At 37.7% G+C, this 17393-nt stretch overlaps 1 protein-coding gene across 1 annotated transcript; it reads right to left on the bottom strand.

Moving 5' to 3' along the window:
• Positions 1-424: 424 nt before the first annotated feature.
• Positions 425-1617, bottom strand: LOC128588170 (olfactory receptor 4K15). The gene has a single exon (XM_053594825.1). It carries the CDS (start codon positions 1480-1482, stop codon positions 508-510), a length of 975 nt encoding a protein of 324 aa, XP_053450800.1. The 5' UTR covers positions 1483-1617; the 3' UTR covers positions 425-507.
• Between the last annotated feature and the right edge of the window lie 15776 nt (positions 1618-17393).

The raw sequence follows: 17393 nt of genomic DNA, 5'->3' as shown, positions 1-17393 counted from the left end.
TTGTGAAAATATTGGATACAATTGCCTTCTGCTGAATGGCTATGCTATTTTACATTTTACTTTATTGTTAACACTAGTCATAGAATTGTCTTCATGTGCTGTCAAGTACATAGTACAGTGTGAAATGATGTCTTACCAAGGTATATTATATCTATATATTTATTTATAGCTATAGAGATAAACACCAATTATTAAAGTTTTCAGAGAGAGAAACAGTTACCATTTATAAGTAAATTCAATTTTCCTGATGTCATCAAAGCCTATATATCAAAAAGTTTTAAAATAAAGAGCAAAAAATAGGAAACTATAAAAAGGAGAAAAGCACACAATGAGGAAAGAGAAGATGAAAATCACTAAGGTTTATTTTATGAGTTTTTATTATCAACATTACTGTTTAATTCAAGTTACTCTTTGAGCTTTTCCTGCTGGCCAAAATAATTTAACATCGCAGTAAGTCCATCTGTAAATGTCTAGAGACAGGGTTAAAGTGGTAACGGTCTCACAAGATTATTTTGCTTCCAGGAAAAGAACATTTCTTATAACTGCAGAAACTTGGCCAGGCTTCAGACACTGACTCTTCAGTTTTGACATAGCTGCCTTCATTTCTTTGTTCCTTAATGTGTAGATAACTGGATTTAAGATGGGAGTGAAGATGGTGTAGAATACAGCAAGGATTTTGTCAATTGAATAACTGCTGAAGGGCCACACGTAGATGAAAATGCATGGGCCAAAGAATAGTGTAACCACAGTGATGTGAGCTGTCAACGTGGAGCGGGCCTTTGCCATGCTAGCAGAGGAGCGACTCCTAAGTGTGACAAGTATCACCGTGTAGGAAACAACCAAGAGCAGGAAGGAGCTCAGAGAGAGAAAGCCACTGTCTGCGACTATTAGTAGACTGACCACGTACGTGTCTAAGCAGGCTAACTTGGTCACTAGAGGAAGGTCACAGAAAAAACTATCTACTTGATTAGGACCACAAAAAGGCAGGTTAACCGTAAATGCTAGCTGACTAGTAGTATGGATGAAGCCCACAGACCAGGAGATGAGGACAAGAATAATACACACTCGGCGGCTCATGATTGTCATGTAGTGGAGAGGTTTGCATATAGCAACATAACGGTCATAGGCCATGGATACTAAGAGCACCATTTCACTGCCAGTGAAGAGGTGTACAAAGAATATCTGGGCCAGGCAGGCATCAAAAGAAATAGTCTTGCGTTCAACCAGAAAGTCTGCGATCATTTTGGGGGTAGCAAAAGAAGCAACACATATATCTACAAATGAGAGGTTTGCAAGCAAAAAGTACATGGGTGTATGAAGGCGGGATTCTGAGGTCACAGTGAGGATGATGAGAAAGTTTCCTAGCAGAATTGCTAAATAAAGTAGTGAGAATATGAGAAACAACAAAGGTTGGAGCTCCTTTGAACTAGAGATTCCCAGCAAAATAAATTCTGTCACCCGAGATTGATTTGTCCCATTCATTGATTTTGAAAGGGACTTAGCTTCAGTTACCTGTACAGGAGAGAAATAGAGATCAATCAAGGAAGTGAGTGCAAATTTGATTTCTCAATTACACTTCAAGTTTTCAGGATTCCAATTCCTATTCTTGTGCCTGGGTTTTCATGAATCATTAAAAATAACATAGATGCTGGCGTGGATGTGGAGAGAAGGGAACACTTTTACACTGCTGGTGGGACTGCAAACTAGTACAACCTTTCTGGAAGGAAGTATGGAGAAACCTCAAAGCACTCAAGCTAGACCTCCCATTTGATCTGGCAATCCCATTACTGGGCATCTATCCAGAAGGAAAAAAATCCTTTTATCATAAGGACACATGTACTAGACTGTTTATTGCAGCTCAAATTACAATCGCCAAAATGTGGAAACAGCCTAAATGCCCACCAACCCAGGAATGGATGAACAAGCTGTGGTATATGTATACCATGGAATACTATTCAGCTATTAAAAAAAATGGAGACTTTACATCCTTCGTATTAACCTGGATGGACGTGGAAGACATTATTCTTAGTAAAGCATCACAAGAATGGAGAAGCATGAATCCTATGTACTCAATTTTGATATGAGGACAATTAATGACAATTAAGGTCATGGGTGGGGGGAAGGAAAAGCAGAGAGAGGGAAGGAGGCAGGGGGGCAGGGCCTTGGTGTGTGCCACACCTTCTGGGGGCAAGACATGATTGCAAGAGGGACTTTACCTAACAATTGCAATCAGTGTAACCTGGCTTATTGTACCCTCAATGAATCCCCAACAATAAAAAAGAAAAGAAAAGAAAAAAAAATAACATAGATGGTGGAACAACTTCACAAATATGGAGGGCTAGATTAGAAGTGAGAGTTGTCAAGGAGATGTTCAACCCATTGATACATCCAACTACACAAATTAAAAAAAATGAGCAACTTAAAAGTGAAATGGAACATCTGAAAAAAATTTTTCGATATCACAGAAATCCAGTCTAAGAATCCACAGAGACAAAATCTAAACTATTTTTTTAAAGAAAATGATATAAAAACATTTGAACAGCTCCCACAGACAAAGATAATTTTACAAACTTAATATTGACTAAAAATGTTAGACAAAAAACGTACATAATGTATTGGTCTATTTAAATAAAGTTCAAAACAGACAGGTCTGACTCATATAAGAATGTTTCTAATTAGTAGATGTGTTCATATAACGGATAATTTTTCATTTCTTATAATAGTTGAAGATGGATTAATAACATGCACACAGTATTATGCTAGGAGACCCTCAGTTCTCTCCTACTTGAAATTCTATCAAATGAATCTTTCTTCAATACTTCCATCTCAGATATTATGACAGGCAGATGAATAAAAGTATATGTTATAGGGGCCACCAAACTTTACCAGGTCAACAATACATTTTTCACAAAATTTCAGTATTGCCACTTCCATTACCCTCCCACCCCAAATCCTCCCACCCTCAGTTCAGTGATATAACTGTTACTGTTATGGACTGTATTGGAGACAAATACTGGTGCATGGTCTTCAAAAAGATGCTGACAAAACACTTTCACTTACCTATAATGAAATGGAAAGTGTGGTGATGTCTTATAATCAATAGTCATTAATGCTGGGGAAAATTTTGGTTGTTATTTCCACATCTCCTAAGAAAACAGTCCAAGGCCTGAGGAGATAAGTCAAAAAGAGGTTTACTTCTAAATAAAAAGGAAATGGATTTAGGGTGTCTGTACCAAAAATGAGCTATCTTCAAGGCAATAAAACAGGGCTAGAATCTGTATTCTAAACCAAGTTCTAGGTAGCAAGGGGAACTCTTGAAGCAATCAGGTATTTGAAAGAAGAAAAATATTTAATAGACTGACAGGGGTAAGGCTGAGAGCAAAATCTTCTGTTTCACAATTTTGCCAAGGAATTTTGGCCTAACTGTAGCTATGTTGCTTCTGTTTACAACAGTAGTAAACTAGATGTTCACAAATAACTTTCAGACACTTCTAGAAATGAATCATACTAAGAGCCACTTGAAAAGGATTATTCCTGGTCTCTATTTCAGATTTTTGCAACATTCATTTCTATTGCAGATGAATATTTACTCATATCTCTTAGGAAAATGCTACCTGCCAACTTATCATCTAACTCATCCAGAAATGTGGATATAATTCTCCAAGGAGTTCAAACACTGTTTTCAAAAGGAAGCCTCAGCAAATTCATCTAAAAGAATTTCATGAAAGTTTTTTTTTAATTAACAAGAATGTCTTCAAGAAGTAACATTGATAATAGTGATTGTTATATGATTTGGGATCTCTAGAGATACTTTAGGAATATTGCATCATTTTATCAAAAATTTTATCATTTTAGAAACTATTTAGGCTTTTTCTTCCCTTCATTTCACTTTCCCTTGATTAAAAGCATAGGGAACTTTTTACTTGCTTCTCAGATACATGTTATATATGATCATTATATAAGTATGTCAAACATATTGTGCAGTAATATAATAAATTTATTTATAATACACATACTAATAAGATTCTGAAAGATAAGCAGCATATATGAGATACACTTTTTTTCACAAATAGGATATGTATCGAACAGGATATTCTGGCTTTTACGAGTCATTTATGTTACTATTTTCTAGTCATTAATTAATAAGAACCATTCTAAATTATAAGCTTCAAAGTAACCTGAGGTTCAAATCAATGGATGACGTCCAAGAACATCATGAACTATTATATAAAGGAAGTATTAGCTTGGAACATAGAAAAGGTCCATTCCAATTCATCCAATTCATACTCTTCCAGATACTTTGTGCCTCTCTAAAAGAGAAAGGATCCTTTTGAAAGGATTATGCAAAAAAAGAGAAGTCAATGATAAAAGTAATTGTAAAAAGTTGCATTGAAATAAAAGCATATTTAATTAGAAGGGTAAAACTTTCTCAGTTTCGGCAAGGTAATACAGCAATTGAAACTTTTCAGAGTTAGGTATTTGTACAAAACTTAATGGACACAAAATACTCAAAGACTAATTGAAAGGAGAGAGGATAATTGTCCTTCTCTATTCTCTATTCTAACTTGGGAGGCTGGGAAAAACACCATAGTTCCTAATTCCTGTCCTTGGCCTTTTAATATTAGCACCTACCGGAAGGGAGGGGGAATTCTTCAGGAGCCATTAGATGGGAGACAAAAGTAAGGAACCCATGTCTGTCCAGACTTCAGTCTTCATCTTTACCTTTAGTGTCAACATACTCAGCATACAGATATAAGGAAAGCCATCTCAATGATTAGAAGCTAATTAGGAATTTGACGTCACTGGACTGTAGTGACCAAGAGACTCACATGAGAGTTGTGATAGCAGAAATCAACTTCATCAGGGATAATTACATGAGAGAATTTATTTGCTCACAAGAATTATAGTGCATCACCTTGAGAATTTCACAAATAGATCAAGCAGTAAGACTAATGGACTGATGTTATGTCCTGGTAGAGAAGACATAACATGGTAGAAAGAAAATCAATGAGTAATTGTGTTTGCTAGTCCTTTCTGCTTCAGAGACACTTAAAAAGAACACTACTGGGAGTGACAACAACTGATAGTTATGATGTGACTCTGTATCCTACACAGCAGGGCAAACACCTTGGTATTTTAACAGCTTCAGATGAGTCATATGCTTGGTTTTCAAGACAAAATTCTAAGATAAGGGAATGAGATGCTGCATCATACAAAGTAGATTCTAGTAAAGGGACTCCAAATATTGTACAGACATTTGAAAATCTTAGCTCAAACTTTAAGAAAAAAATGCTGTTGCGTGAAGCTCAGATGTTCTCCTTCCTAAGGTTATTTTTCATTCAAAGACAGAATAAACAAAGGACAAAGTAAAAGATGTCTTCTTATCTTATAGAATTTTAATGCTAGTGTGAATACTAGAAACCAACCAGTCCAGCATCCTAAATACATAGATAGTATGAATGGACTCTTAAAGTATTAGTTGTTTGACTCAGATTGTAATATCCAATTTAGAGCCACAACTTCTTACCCTTTGTCTAATGTCCTTCCTACTCTACTACGATGGGCCTTCTACAGGGTGGAATTTATGATCAGAACCAAGCTGATTCTTCATCCCTTCTTACATTTGACCAGAGATCTCTTAAATATCTCTTTGACCAATACTTCCCAGTACCCTTCCTTGATCTCTATTCTTTCTTTCTTTCTTTCTTTCTTTCTTTCTTTCTTTCTTTCTTTCTTTCTTTCTTTCTTTCTTTCTTTCTTTCTTTCTTTCTTTCTTTCTTTCTTTCTTTCTTTCTTTCTTTCCTTCTTTCTTTCTCTCTCTCTCTCTCTCTCTCTCTCTCTCTCTCTCTCTCTCTCTCTCTCTCTCTCTCTTTCTTTCTTTCTTTCTTTCTTTCATCATAGCTGTGTACATTAGTATGATCATGGGGCACCATATACTTGGTTGATAGACCATTTTGACACATTTTCATCACACTGGTTAACATAGCCTTCCTGGCATTTTCTTAGTTATTTTGCTAAGACCTTTACATTCCACATTTACTAAGATTCACATATACCTTGTAAGATGCACCACAGGTATAATCCCATTAATCCCCCTCCCTCCACCTACCTCCCCTCTCCCTCCACTCCCTTTCCCCCTTCTCCCTATTCTTAGGTTGTAACTGGGTTATAGCTTTCATGTGAAGGTTCTAGATTAGTTTCATAATAAGGGTGAGTACACTGGGTACTTTTTCTTCCATTCTTGAGACACTTTACTAAGAAGAATATGTTCCATCTCCATCTATGTAAACATGAAAGAGGTAAGGTCTCCATCTTTCTTTAAGGCTGCATAGTATTCCATGGTGTACATATACCACAATTTATTAATCCATTCATGGATCGATGGGCATTTGGGCTTATTCCATGTCTTAGCAATTATGAATAGGGCTGCAATAAACATTCTGGTACAAATATCTTTATTATGATTTGATTTTTGGTCTTCTGGGTATATGCCCAGTAGAGGAATTACAGGATTGAATGGCAGGTCTATTTTTAGATCTCTAAGTGTTCTCCATATATCTTTCCAAAAGGAGTGTATTAATTTGCAATTCCACCAGCAGTGCAAAAGTGTTCCCTTTTCTCCACATCCACGCCAACGTCTCTGGTCTTGGGATTTTGTGGTATAGGCTAGTCTCACTGGAATTATATGATATCTCAAAGTAGTTTTGATTTGCATTTCTCTGATGATTAAAGATGATGAGCATTTTTTCATATGTCTGAAGGCCGCGTGCCTGTCTTCTTCAGAGAAGTTTCTCTTCAAGTCCCTTGCCCAGCCTGCGATGGGATCCCTTGTTCTTTTCTTGCTAATGCGTTTGAGTTCTCTGTGGATTCTGGTAATTAAACCTTTGTTGGAGATGATCTCTATTCTTTCTACTCAATTTTTTTTCTTACTGATTTTCTTGAGTTCTTTGTAGATCCTAGTTATCAGTCCCTTAGCAGATGTATGTAAATATTTTTCCTGTAGGTTGTGTACTTAGTCTATTGATTGTGTCCTTGGCTGACAGAAACTTTTTAATTTGATCAGGTCCCAATTGTTTATTTTTGTTGTTGCTCTGATGGCCATTGGGGTCTTCTTCATAAATTCCTTCCCTAGGCCAATATCTATAAGAGTTTTTCCAATACTTTCTTCTAGAATTTGTACAGTTTTGTACCTTAGGTTGAAGTCTTTTATCTGTCACCAATTAACTTTTGTGAGAGGTGAGAGGTGCAGATCCTGGTTCAGTCTTTTACATGTACTTATCCAGTTTACCAGCATTATTTATCAAATAGGGATTCTTGTCCCCATTGTGTGTTTTTGTCAGCTTTATAAAAGATCATATGGGAGTAAGAGGATGGTTTCATTTCTGGGTTCTCACTTGTATTACTTCTTCACAGTTGTTCAATAACTCTGCTTGGAACCCACATGTCAGCTTCTTGGCTTCTGTGTGGCTTCCTTTATATCTTTATTCCTCAGAGTATAAATCATGGGGTTAAGGAGAGGACTGCAGACAGTAAAAACACAAGGTAAATTTATCAACTGTGAAGATTTCAAGGGGCTATATGTAGATGAATATTAATAGCCCAAAGAACAGAACCACAACAGTAACTATGGGCTAACAGAGCAGGAGTTACCTTACACAACCCACTAGAGGCTTGGCAATGGATAATAACAAGTATGAGAGTGTAAGAAATGAACAAAAGGAGGAAACAGATGGGAGAAGACCACTGTTGGTGAGTATAAGGACCTCCAAAACATAGAGGTCTACATAGCAAGCTTGATCATTAGGGGGAAGTCACAGAAAAAAAAAATTATCTACCTTGTTGGGTCCACAGAATCACAAATCAACAGTGAATGCCACGTGGCTGGCTGAGTGTAGAATCCTAATGGCCCACAAGACTTCCACCAGAAGTGTGCACACCCTTCAGCTTATGATAGTCAGGTAAAGCAGGGGTTTCATATAGCAGTGTATCTATCATAGGCCAAGGCAACAAGGAGCACCATATCACTACTCCTGAAAATGTGCCCAAAACCCCCCCAAAAAAAAAACAAAAAAAAAAAGAAAAAAGAAAGAAAGAAAGAAAAAAGAAACAAACACCATATTTGTGAAATGCATCCCTGGAAAGTGATGGTCTTGTGTTCATTGAGGAAGTCTGCAATCATTTTGGGAGTGGCAAATGTAGCATGACACACACATCAGTAAAGGAAAGACTGCTAAGAAGAAAGTACATGGGGGGGCCGGGACGGTGGCTCACTCCTGTCATCCCAGCATTTGGGAGACCAAGGTGGGTGGATTGCCTGAGCTGACAGGTTCAAGATCAGCTTGAGCAAGAGTGAGACCCCATCTCTAAAAAATAAATGGGCACTGTGGAGGGTGACTGTAGTCCCAGCTACTTGGGAGGCTAAGGCAAGAGAATCGCTTGAGCCCAAGAGTTTGGGGTTGCTGTGAGCTATGATGTCATGGCACTCTACTAAAGGTAACAAAGTGAGACTGTGTCTGAAAAAAAAAAAAAACAACACTGTGGAATGTAGGTGAGAGTCTATAATTACTGTGAGAATGATAAAGATGGTTCCTAACAATGAAGCACCATAAAACACAGAGAGGATAAAGAAGAGTTCGAGTTCCCTAGAGCTAACAGCCTAACAAAATGAATTCAGCAACTATTGACTGGTTGCTCCGTCCATTAATTGAATCTGAGCTACTAAAGTTAACTGGAGGGAAAAATAATAATTAAGATGGATAAGGTGCTTTGATTCTAATAAATATAAAAATAAAGCATCACAAGAATGGAGAAGCATGAATCCTATGTACTCAATCTTGATATGAGGACAATTAATGACAATTAAGGTTATTGGGGGGGGAAGCAGAAAGAGGGATGGAGGGAGAGGGGTGGGGCCTTAGTGTGTGTCACACTTTATGGGGGCAAGACATGATTGCAAGAGGGACTTTACCTAACAATTGCAATCAGTGTAACTGGCTTATTGTACCCTCAATGAATCCCCAACAATAATAATAATAATAATAATAATATGGTGAAGCTATAAGACAATGAGTATTCACATTATTGTTAGGAATTGATGTATTCACTGTGCTCATGTAGATAATTATATGAACTATACTTTTGCATTTAAGTCATGATAGATAGATGAATAGGTAGGTAAGTAGATAAATAATAGATTTATCTAAGTTTAGAAAATTCTATATGGAAAGAAGTTGTAAGACCGCAGTATTTGCCATTGTATTCTAACATTTCTTATAGAAGGTTACAAGAGATCAATAAATAATACTTTGAAAGTCATTTGTACTATACTTAAACATCCAGATTACAAAATAGTTGAAAATTTCCAACATCTTTTATAGAATCTTGGAGGGAGAAGAATTTTAGGTCAGGTGGAAAGGAATGGAAATCAGCCCTGTTATTTCAGTAAGAGATATCAGAGAAAGGAGTGGAACATAGCCATGTATTTGAGATTTATTAAGTAATAATGACAGAGAAAAATAATGTGTAACAAGTTAAACTAATGTGAACAAGGGATTGCATTCAGTTTACTATATGGAAACAATTTAAGGCTGGGCACAGAGCTCACCCCTGTAATCTGAGAACTCTGGTAGGCTGAGGCAGGTGGATCACCTGAGCTCAGGAGTTCAAGAGCAGCCCAAGCAAGACAGAGACCTCATTTCTACTAAAAATAGAAAAAAATAGCCAGGCATTGCGGCGGGTACCTATAGTCCCAGTTACTTGGGAGGTTGAGGCAAGAGAATCACTTAAGCCCAGGAGTTTGAGGTTGCTGCAAGATGTGACGCCATGGCACTCTACCAAGAGTAACAAAATCAGACTGTGTCTAAAAACAAAATGAAAAACAAAACAAAACAAAAAAATAAAATTTAGAGTAGTGAATTAAATGATTTAGCAATGAAACATATATCTTCCTAGACCTCAGAATTAAACATGTTTTTTTAAATTAATTTTTTTTAATTAAATGTACATTATAAAATGTACATTTTAAATTAAATGTACAATTACAGCGTACATTAATGCGATCATGGGACACCATACACCGGTTTTATAGACCGTTTGACACATTTTCATCACACTGGTTAAATAGCCTTCCTGGCATTTTATTAATTATTGTGTTAAGACATTTATATTCTGGTAGCGTTGATTCCTCCTGCTTTGTTTTTACTTCTGAGTAATGTCTTGGCCATTCGAGGTTTTTTTCTGATTCCATATAAAATGAAGTATTATTTTTTCAAGATCTTTGAAGTATGACAGTGGAGCTTTAATAGGGACTGCATTAAAATGATATATTTCTTTGAGTAGTATGGGCATTTTAACAATGTTGATTCTTCCCAGCCATGAGCATCATATGTTTTTCCATTTGTTAACATTTTCAGCTATTTCGTTTCTTAGAGTTTCATATTTCTCTTTATAGAGATCTTTCACGTCCTTCATTAGATAAACTCCCAAATATTTCATCTTCTTTGGCACTACTGTTAATGAAATAGAGTCCTTAACTGTTTTTTCAGCTTGATTATGGTTGGCATATATAAAGGCTACCAATTTATGAATGTTGATTTTGTAACATGAGATGCTGCTGAATTCCTTGATCACTTCTAAGAGTTTTGTAGTAGAATCCCTGGTATTTTCCAGATATACAATCGTATCATCTGCAAAGAGTGAAAATTTGATCTCTTCTGACCATATATGGATACCCTTGATCGCCTTTTCTTCCATAATTGCAATAGCTAAAAGTTCCATTACAATGTCTAAGAGCAGTGGAGACAATGGGCAGCCTTGTCTGGTTCCTGATCTGAGTGGAAATGATTTCAATTTACCTCCATTCAATATGATATTGGCTGTGGGTTTGCTGTAGATGGTCTCTATCAGTTTAAGAAATGTCCCTTCTATACCAATTTTCTTAAGTGTTCTGATCATGAAGGGATGCTGGATATTATCAAAAGCTTTTTCTACATCAATTGAGTGAATCATATGGTCTTTGTTTTTTAATTTGTTTATGTGCTGAATTACATTTATAGATTTACGTATATTGAACCAGCCTTGACACCCTGGGATAAAACCAACTTGGTCATGATGTATAATTTGTTTGATGTGTTGCTGGATTCTGTTTGTTAGGATCTTGTTGAATATTTTTGCATCTATATTCATTAGTGATATTGGTCTATAATATTTATTTTCTTATTGGGTCTTTTCCTGGTTTGGGGATCAGGATGATGTTTGCTTCCTAGAACATGTTGGGTAGTCTTCCTTCTTTTTCTATATTTCAGAACAGGTTGAGTAATACAGGTACTAGTTCCTCTTTAAAGGTTGGTAGAATTCTGACATGAAGCCATCTGGTCCTGGGCTTTTCTTTTTAGGGAGATTTTGTATGGTTGATGCTATTTCAGAACTTGATATTGGACTTTTCAACATTTTCACTTGATTCTGCCTAAGTCTTGTAAGGTGATGTGCTTCCAAGTATTGGTCAATTTCCTTCAGATTTTCATATTTCTGAGAATAAAGTTTCTTGTAATTTTCATTAAGGAGTTTTTGAATTTCTGAGGAGTCTGTTGTTACTTCCTCCTTGTCATTTCCGATTGATAAAATTAGAGATTTTACTCATTTTTTTTCTGGTTAGGTTAGCCAAAGGTTTATCTATTTTATTGACCTTTTCAAAAAACCAACTTTTTGATTTATTGATCTGTTGTATAATTCTTTTGTTTTCAATTTCATTTAATTTTGCTCAAATTGGTTATTTCTTTCCTTCTACTGGGTTGGGGGTTGGAATGTTCTTCCTTTTTTAGTTGCTTGAGATGTACCACTAAGTTGTTAACTTCTTCTCTTTCCATTCTCTTGAGGAAGGCTTGCAGTACTATAAATTTACCCCTTAGGACTGCCTTTGCGGTATCCCAGAAGTTCTGATAATTTGTGTCTTCATTGTTGTTTTGTTCCTAAAATTTGGCAATTTTCTTCTTAATCTCATCTATGACCCAGCTATCATTCAGCATAAGGTTATTTAACTTCCATGTTGTTGTTTGAGTATGCAGATTCCTGTTATTACTGAGTTCAATTTTTATTCCATGGTGGTCTGAGAAGATGCAAGGAATAATTTCTATTTCTTTAAATTTACTGAGGTTAGACTTGTGACCTAAGATGTAATTGATTTTGGAGTATGTTCCATGGGCTGATGAGAAGTATGTGTATTCAGTTTTGTTGGGATGAAATGTTCTATAGATGTCTGCTAAATCCAAATGTTGGATGGTTAGGTTTAAATCTAAAATTTCTTTGCTCAGCTACTTATTGGAGGATCTATCCAACACTGTCAAAGGAGTATTGAAATCTCTGACTATTATAGAGCTGAAGGAAATCAAGTTTCTCATGTGTGTTAGAGTTTCTCTTATAAATTGAGGCAGATTCTGGTTGGGTGCATAAATATTAATAATTGAATTCTCATCCTAGTGGGCATTACCCTTAACAAATATGAAGTAACCATTCTTATCCTTTCTTTCTTTTGTTGGTTTAAAGCCTATTGTGTCTGCAAATAGAATTGCAACACCTGCTTTTTTCTGATTACCATTTGAATGATTACCATCTGAAATATGGACGACCATCCTTTCACCCTGGGTCTATATTTATTTTTAAGGTAAGATGTGATTCTTATATGTAGCAAATATCTGGCCTGAGTTTTTGTATCCAGTCAGCCAACCTGTGCCTCTTTAGAGGACAGTTTAAGCCGTTCACATTAATGAAGAATATTGATAAGTCTGGTAAAATTTTGGGTATCAAGTTTTTCAAAAGTCCAGTGGACATTTTTAATCCTTTCACCACTGTGGAATTTGGAGTTTGATCAAAAGTTTCTGAGTGAGTTTACTTTTGTGGTAGAGGATAGGGCTGGTCATTATGGAGGATAGGTGTGAGAATATCCTGAAGAGCTGGTTTGGTTATGGCAAATTTCTTCAACATGTGAATGTCATTAAAGTATTTAATTTCTCCATCATAAATGAAACTCAGTTACCTGGATACAGAAAATGGGGTTGAAAGTTATTTTGTTTTAGGAGATTAAAAGTCGATGACCACCCTCTTCTGGCTTGAAAAGTTTCAGCACAAAGATTTACAGTCATTCTAATATTCTTTCCTTTGTAGGTAATGCATTTCTTATGTCTGGCTGCTTTCAGAATTTTCTCCTTCATATTAACTTTAGTGAAGTTAATTATGATGTGCCAGGGGGATGTCTTATTCAGGTTGAGCCATGCTGTGGTTCTGAAAGTGTCTGCTATCTGAATTTCAGAATCTCTTGGCATGTCTGGAAAATTCTCTTTCATAATTTCATGGAGAACAGCCTCTGTGACTTGTGAAGTTACTTCATCAGTTTCAGGGATTCCAATGAGGCAGATATTACCCTTCTTCAAATTATCCCACAGCTCTCTGAGAGAATGATCCATTTTTGCTCTCCATTTCTCTTTCTCTTTGAGAGTTTGGGAGCATTCAAAGGCTTTGTCTTCAATGTCAGAAATCCTGTCTTCTGCTTGGTCCACTCTGTTACTGAGGGATTCTACCGTATTTTTCAGATCTTTGAGGGCTGCAAATTCTTGCTTCAGTGTGTCAAAATCTTTGGTGGTTTTGTCTTTAAATCTGTTGAATTCTTGAGACAACTTTTGAATTTCTCCTTGAATTTCTAATTCCAACTTTTGAATTGCTCCTCGAATTCTAATTTCAAATTTTACTTCATTCTATTTATCTTGTTTGCAGTCCACTGGGCCTGAGTTTCTATCCCAGATCAGTTCCGTGGTGGTTGCCACCTGAGAAGATTACTGGCTTCCTCTGTTTGCCCAGAGAGACAGCAGGTGTGACTTCAGAATATCCGGGGTGAGCCCTATTGTTGCCAAAATGGCTGCAGCTCTGTGCCTTGGGGTACTGCCACTCTGGCATAGTTCACTTTCAGCCAACCATCCTCTCCTCACTCCCATGCCACAGAATCAGCAGTGACCAGCTGCAGTCCAGGCCCTGTCCACACCCCTCGAGAAATCACCCAAGAATCTGGACTCCTGGGGGACAGGCCTCCAGACCTCAGAGTGAGAGTGGAGGGGAGTGCTAGGAGCTCAGAATTGCATGTAGAGACTATATACAGTTTTATATAGTTTTATGCCTGGCAGGAGAACGCCATGGCACCCTAGTAGGGGAGGTAGGTCCAGTTTTTAGAGGGTCTCTCCCGTGGAGTGTAGTGAGAGGGCCTTTGAACTCTGCTCGTTTGTTTGTGGGGCACTCCGAGCCATTCTCATGGGGGAGGGGAACTCCTTTCTGCTTGGTGATGGATTTTGTACCTTTTGTTCGTATCGTTGGGGTCGTAGCTCACCTCAGTGGGGTTGATGTGCATTCTTCAACCTTCTCTCTTGGTGCAGCTCTAATCCCATACATAATTTTTAATCAAAAGTGATTCTTTTAGTTTCACAATTGTATCATTTATTTATCAATATGATTTATTTTTACAAATGTTTAACTTAATACCATTTAATCTGGTAAACTACCTGCTCTTCAAAGACTGAGACAATTTTAGTTACCATGTATATTTGCTAATCAAATATATATTTGAACTATTTATCTTTGCTGATGATTTGACAACCTCTTCTTCCTCTAATGAGGTTAATTCTAAAATAGCAAAAATGTTTTCTGAAGACTATCAATAGTATCTTTGCTATAATTGATTAGAATAAATTGTCTGCTTAGAATCACACAATCTTACAGACTCTGGAGACAAAGCAATGGAAAAACAAGGGGGAAAATGCCCTATCCTTATGTCACTTGCATCCTAAGGAAGTGATGTGGCTAGCCAAAGAAATTAAAAATATTCAGCAAAAGATATACATGCTGTCCCAAAGGTTGCCCCCAAATTCACCATTCGTAGGGAAAATGGGATATTACAGATAAATTTACCTTTATTTCCAAAATAGTCATTAGAAAATTTTACAAAGAGGTGGCTAATATGTAGAGAATATTTTGGTTTCCTTTTTTTTTTTTTTTTTTTTTTTTTTGAGACAGAGTCTCACTTTGTTGACACTGGTAAAGTGTTGTGGCATCACAGTTCACAGCAACCTCAGATTCTTGGGTTCAAGTGATCCTCTTGCCTCAGACTCCCAAATAGCTAGGACTACAGGTGCCCACCACAATGCCTAGCTATTTTCAGAGGTGAGGTGTCCCTCTTGCTAAGGCTGGTCTCACTCCTGAGCTCAGGCAATCTGCCCACCTCAGCATTCCAGAGTGTTAGGATTATAGACATGAGCCACTACACCTGACCACTTTGTAAATATTTTGTAATTTTTTTTTTTTTTTTTTTTTGCAGTTTTTGGCCGGGGCTGGGTTTGAACGCGACACCTCCGGCATATGGGCCCCACTCCTTGAGCCACAGGCACCGCCCATATTTTGTAAATTTTATAATGACTATTTTGTAAATAAAGGTATATTTAGCTACAATTTCTCATATCCTTTCTCAACTACAAACTCATCTCTTCCCATGCATACCCAAAATTCTTGAGAGTGATAATTACATCACATCATTTGTCCCCATGTCATTATTCCCCATTCTTTTGCTATTTTGCTTTGTCTATTTTTTACATTCTGTACATTTTTCTGTTCTAGGGACCTGTGAGCTAACTGCCATGGACTGTGTTATCCAGGCTTTTTTGCCTCAAGCGTTTATTGAAGTTTAAGAATAGAATGAACTGGCAGGAAAATGGAAGAAGGAGAGAAAGATCTGGTTATTATTTCTGTTTTTTTGCCCCACCACACCACTAAGATTCTTAGAGTAATTGCACCCTTGAATATTTAATATCTTTATGGCTCTATCTTTCTATTAATATCTTTATATTGAATACTTAATATCTTTATGGCTCCAGTTTCTATTCCCTCTTCTTGTTTCTTCAGGCTAAAGGTTCCCATTCCTTCTGGTCCTTGGATACCTCAATCCTGCAAAGACCTTAATAGTTGATCTTTATATTCAAATAGATGCCAGGTTTGCTTACACTTCATTCTGTGACCCCAACCAATTCTAATCTCAGCCCATTATAATCTGATTTGGGGCCTCATTGCTCTATTAAAACTACTCCAATTTATATCTTGTTTTAGCTGCCTGCTCTACACTTACAAAAATGTGGCCCATAAAAATATTTCACTGAATAAAAGGCTTCTAATCTTGAGAAAAATTATGTCATTCTCTTGAGAAGGAGTTGCTAAAGAAGTTATGAGTTTAAACAGTATATTTTCTCTCTACCAAATATCCAATTGCCTACTGAGCATCCCTACTTGTTTTCAGACCCATATTTCCAATCCATTATGTGCAATACACATCACACTTCCCAGATATGACACATAAGAAATATTTTTTAAAAAGAATGAATGGGCTTGACACCTGTAGCTTAATCACTAGGGTGCCAGCCACATACACCAGAGCTGGCAGGTTCAAACCCAGCCTGGGCCTGCCAAACAACAATAACAACTATAGCTAAAAAAACAGCCAGGCATTGTGGTGGGTGCCTATAATCCCAGATACTTGGGAGACTGAGACAAGAGAATCGCTTAAGCCCAAGAGTTTGAGGTTGCTCTGAGTTGTGCTATGGGCGCTGAGCCAGGATTTCATTCTTGTTAATGGATCAATAATATTCCACTTCATATACAGTGTGGCCATAAAGTTTGTGTGCAATTAAAAATAGACAACTTGGGGAGGGGAGACAAGATGGCGGACTGAAGCCAGCTTTCAACAAAGGCTCCCGTCCAGAAGGAGAGTTAAGGGACAGGAATTTAGTAAGTATCCTGGTGGACTTGAGCCTCACCAAGAGAGAAGGCTGAAGAACGCACATCAACACCGCTGAGGCAAGTTGTGATCACAAGGACGCAAACAAAAGGTACAAAATCCACCACCAAGCGGACGGGAGTCCCCCTCCCCCATGAGACCGGCTCTGTAGCCCCACAATTGAACAAGTGGGCAGAAATTAAAGCCCCTCCCACTACACTCCACGGGAGAGACCTTCTAAAAACTGGACCTACCTCCCCTACTGGGGTGCCGTGGCGTTCTCCTGCCGGACATAGGGCTGAATAAAACTTTGGGAATCCTTTGCCGGCAACCCTGAATCCCCGGCGCTCCCCTCCCGCCCACTGAGGTCCGGAGGCCTGTCCCCCAGGACTTCGGATCCTTGGGTGATTTCTCAAGGGGAGTGGACAGTCCCCGAGTTGCGACTGGTCAGCATTGACTCTGAGGCGCGCCGAGTGAGGAGAGGGCACCGGGCTGAGGGGGAGTCACGCCTCGCGGCACTTCCCTGTGGTGCAGTGCACCAACCCTCCCCGGGCATACGGGGCCCAAGACTGAATAAGACTCTGGCCTCCCCGCT

This window comes from Nycticebus coucang, chromosome 6 (genome assembly GCF_027406575.1).
Source record: "Nycticebus coucang isolate mNycCou1 chromosome 6, mNycCou1.pri, whole genome shotgun sequence".
NCBI classification, from domain to species: domain Eukaryota; kingdom Metazoa; phylum Chordata; class Mammalia; order Primates; family Lorisidae; genus Nycticebus; species Nycticebus coucang.
This window is presented reverse-complemented; position numbering and strand designations above follow the sequence as displayed.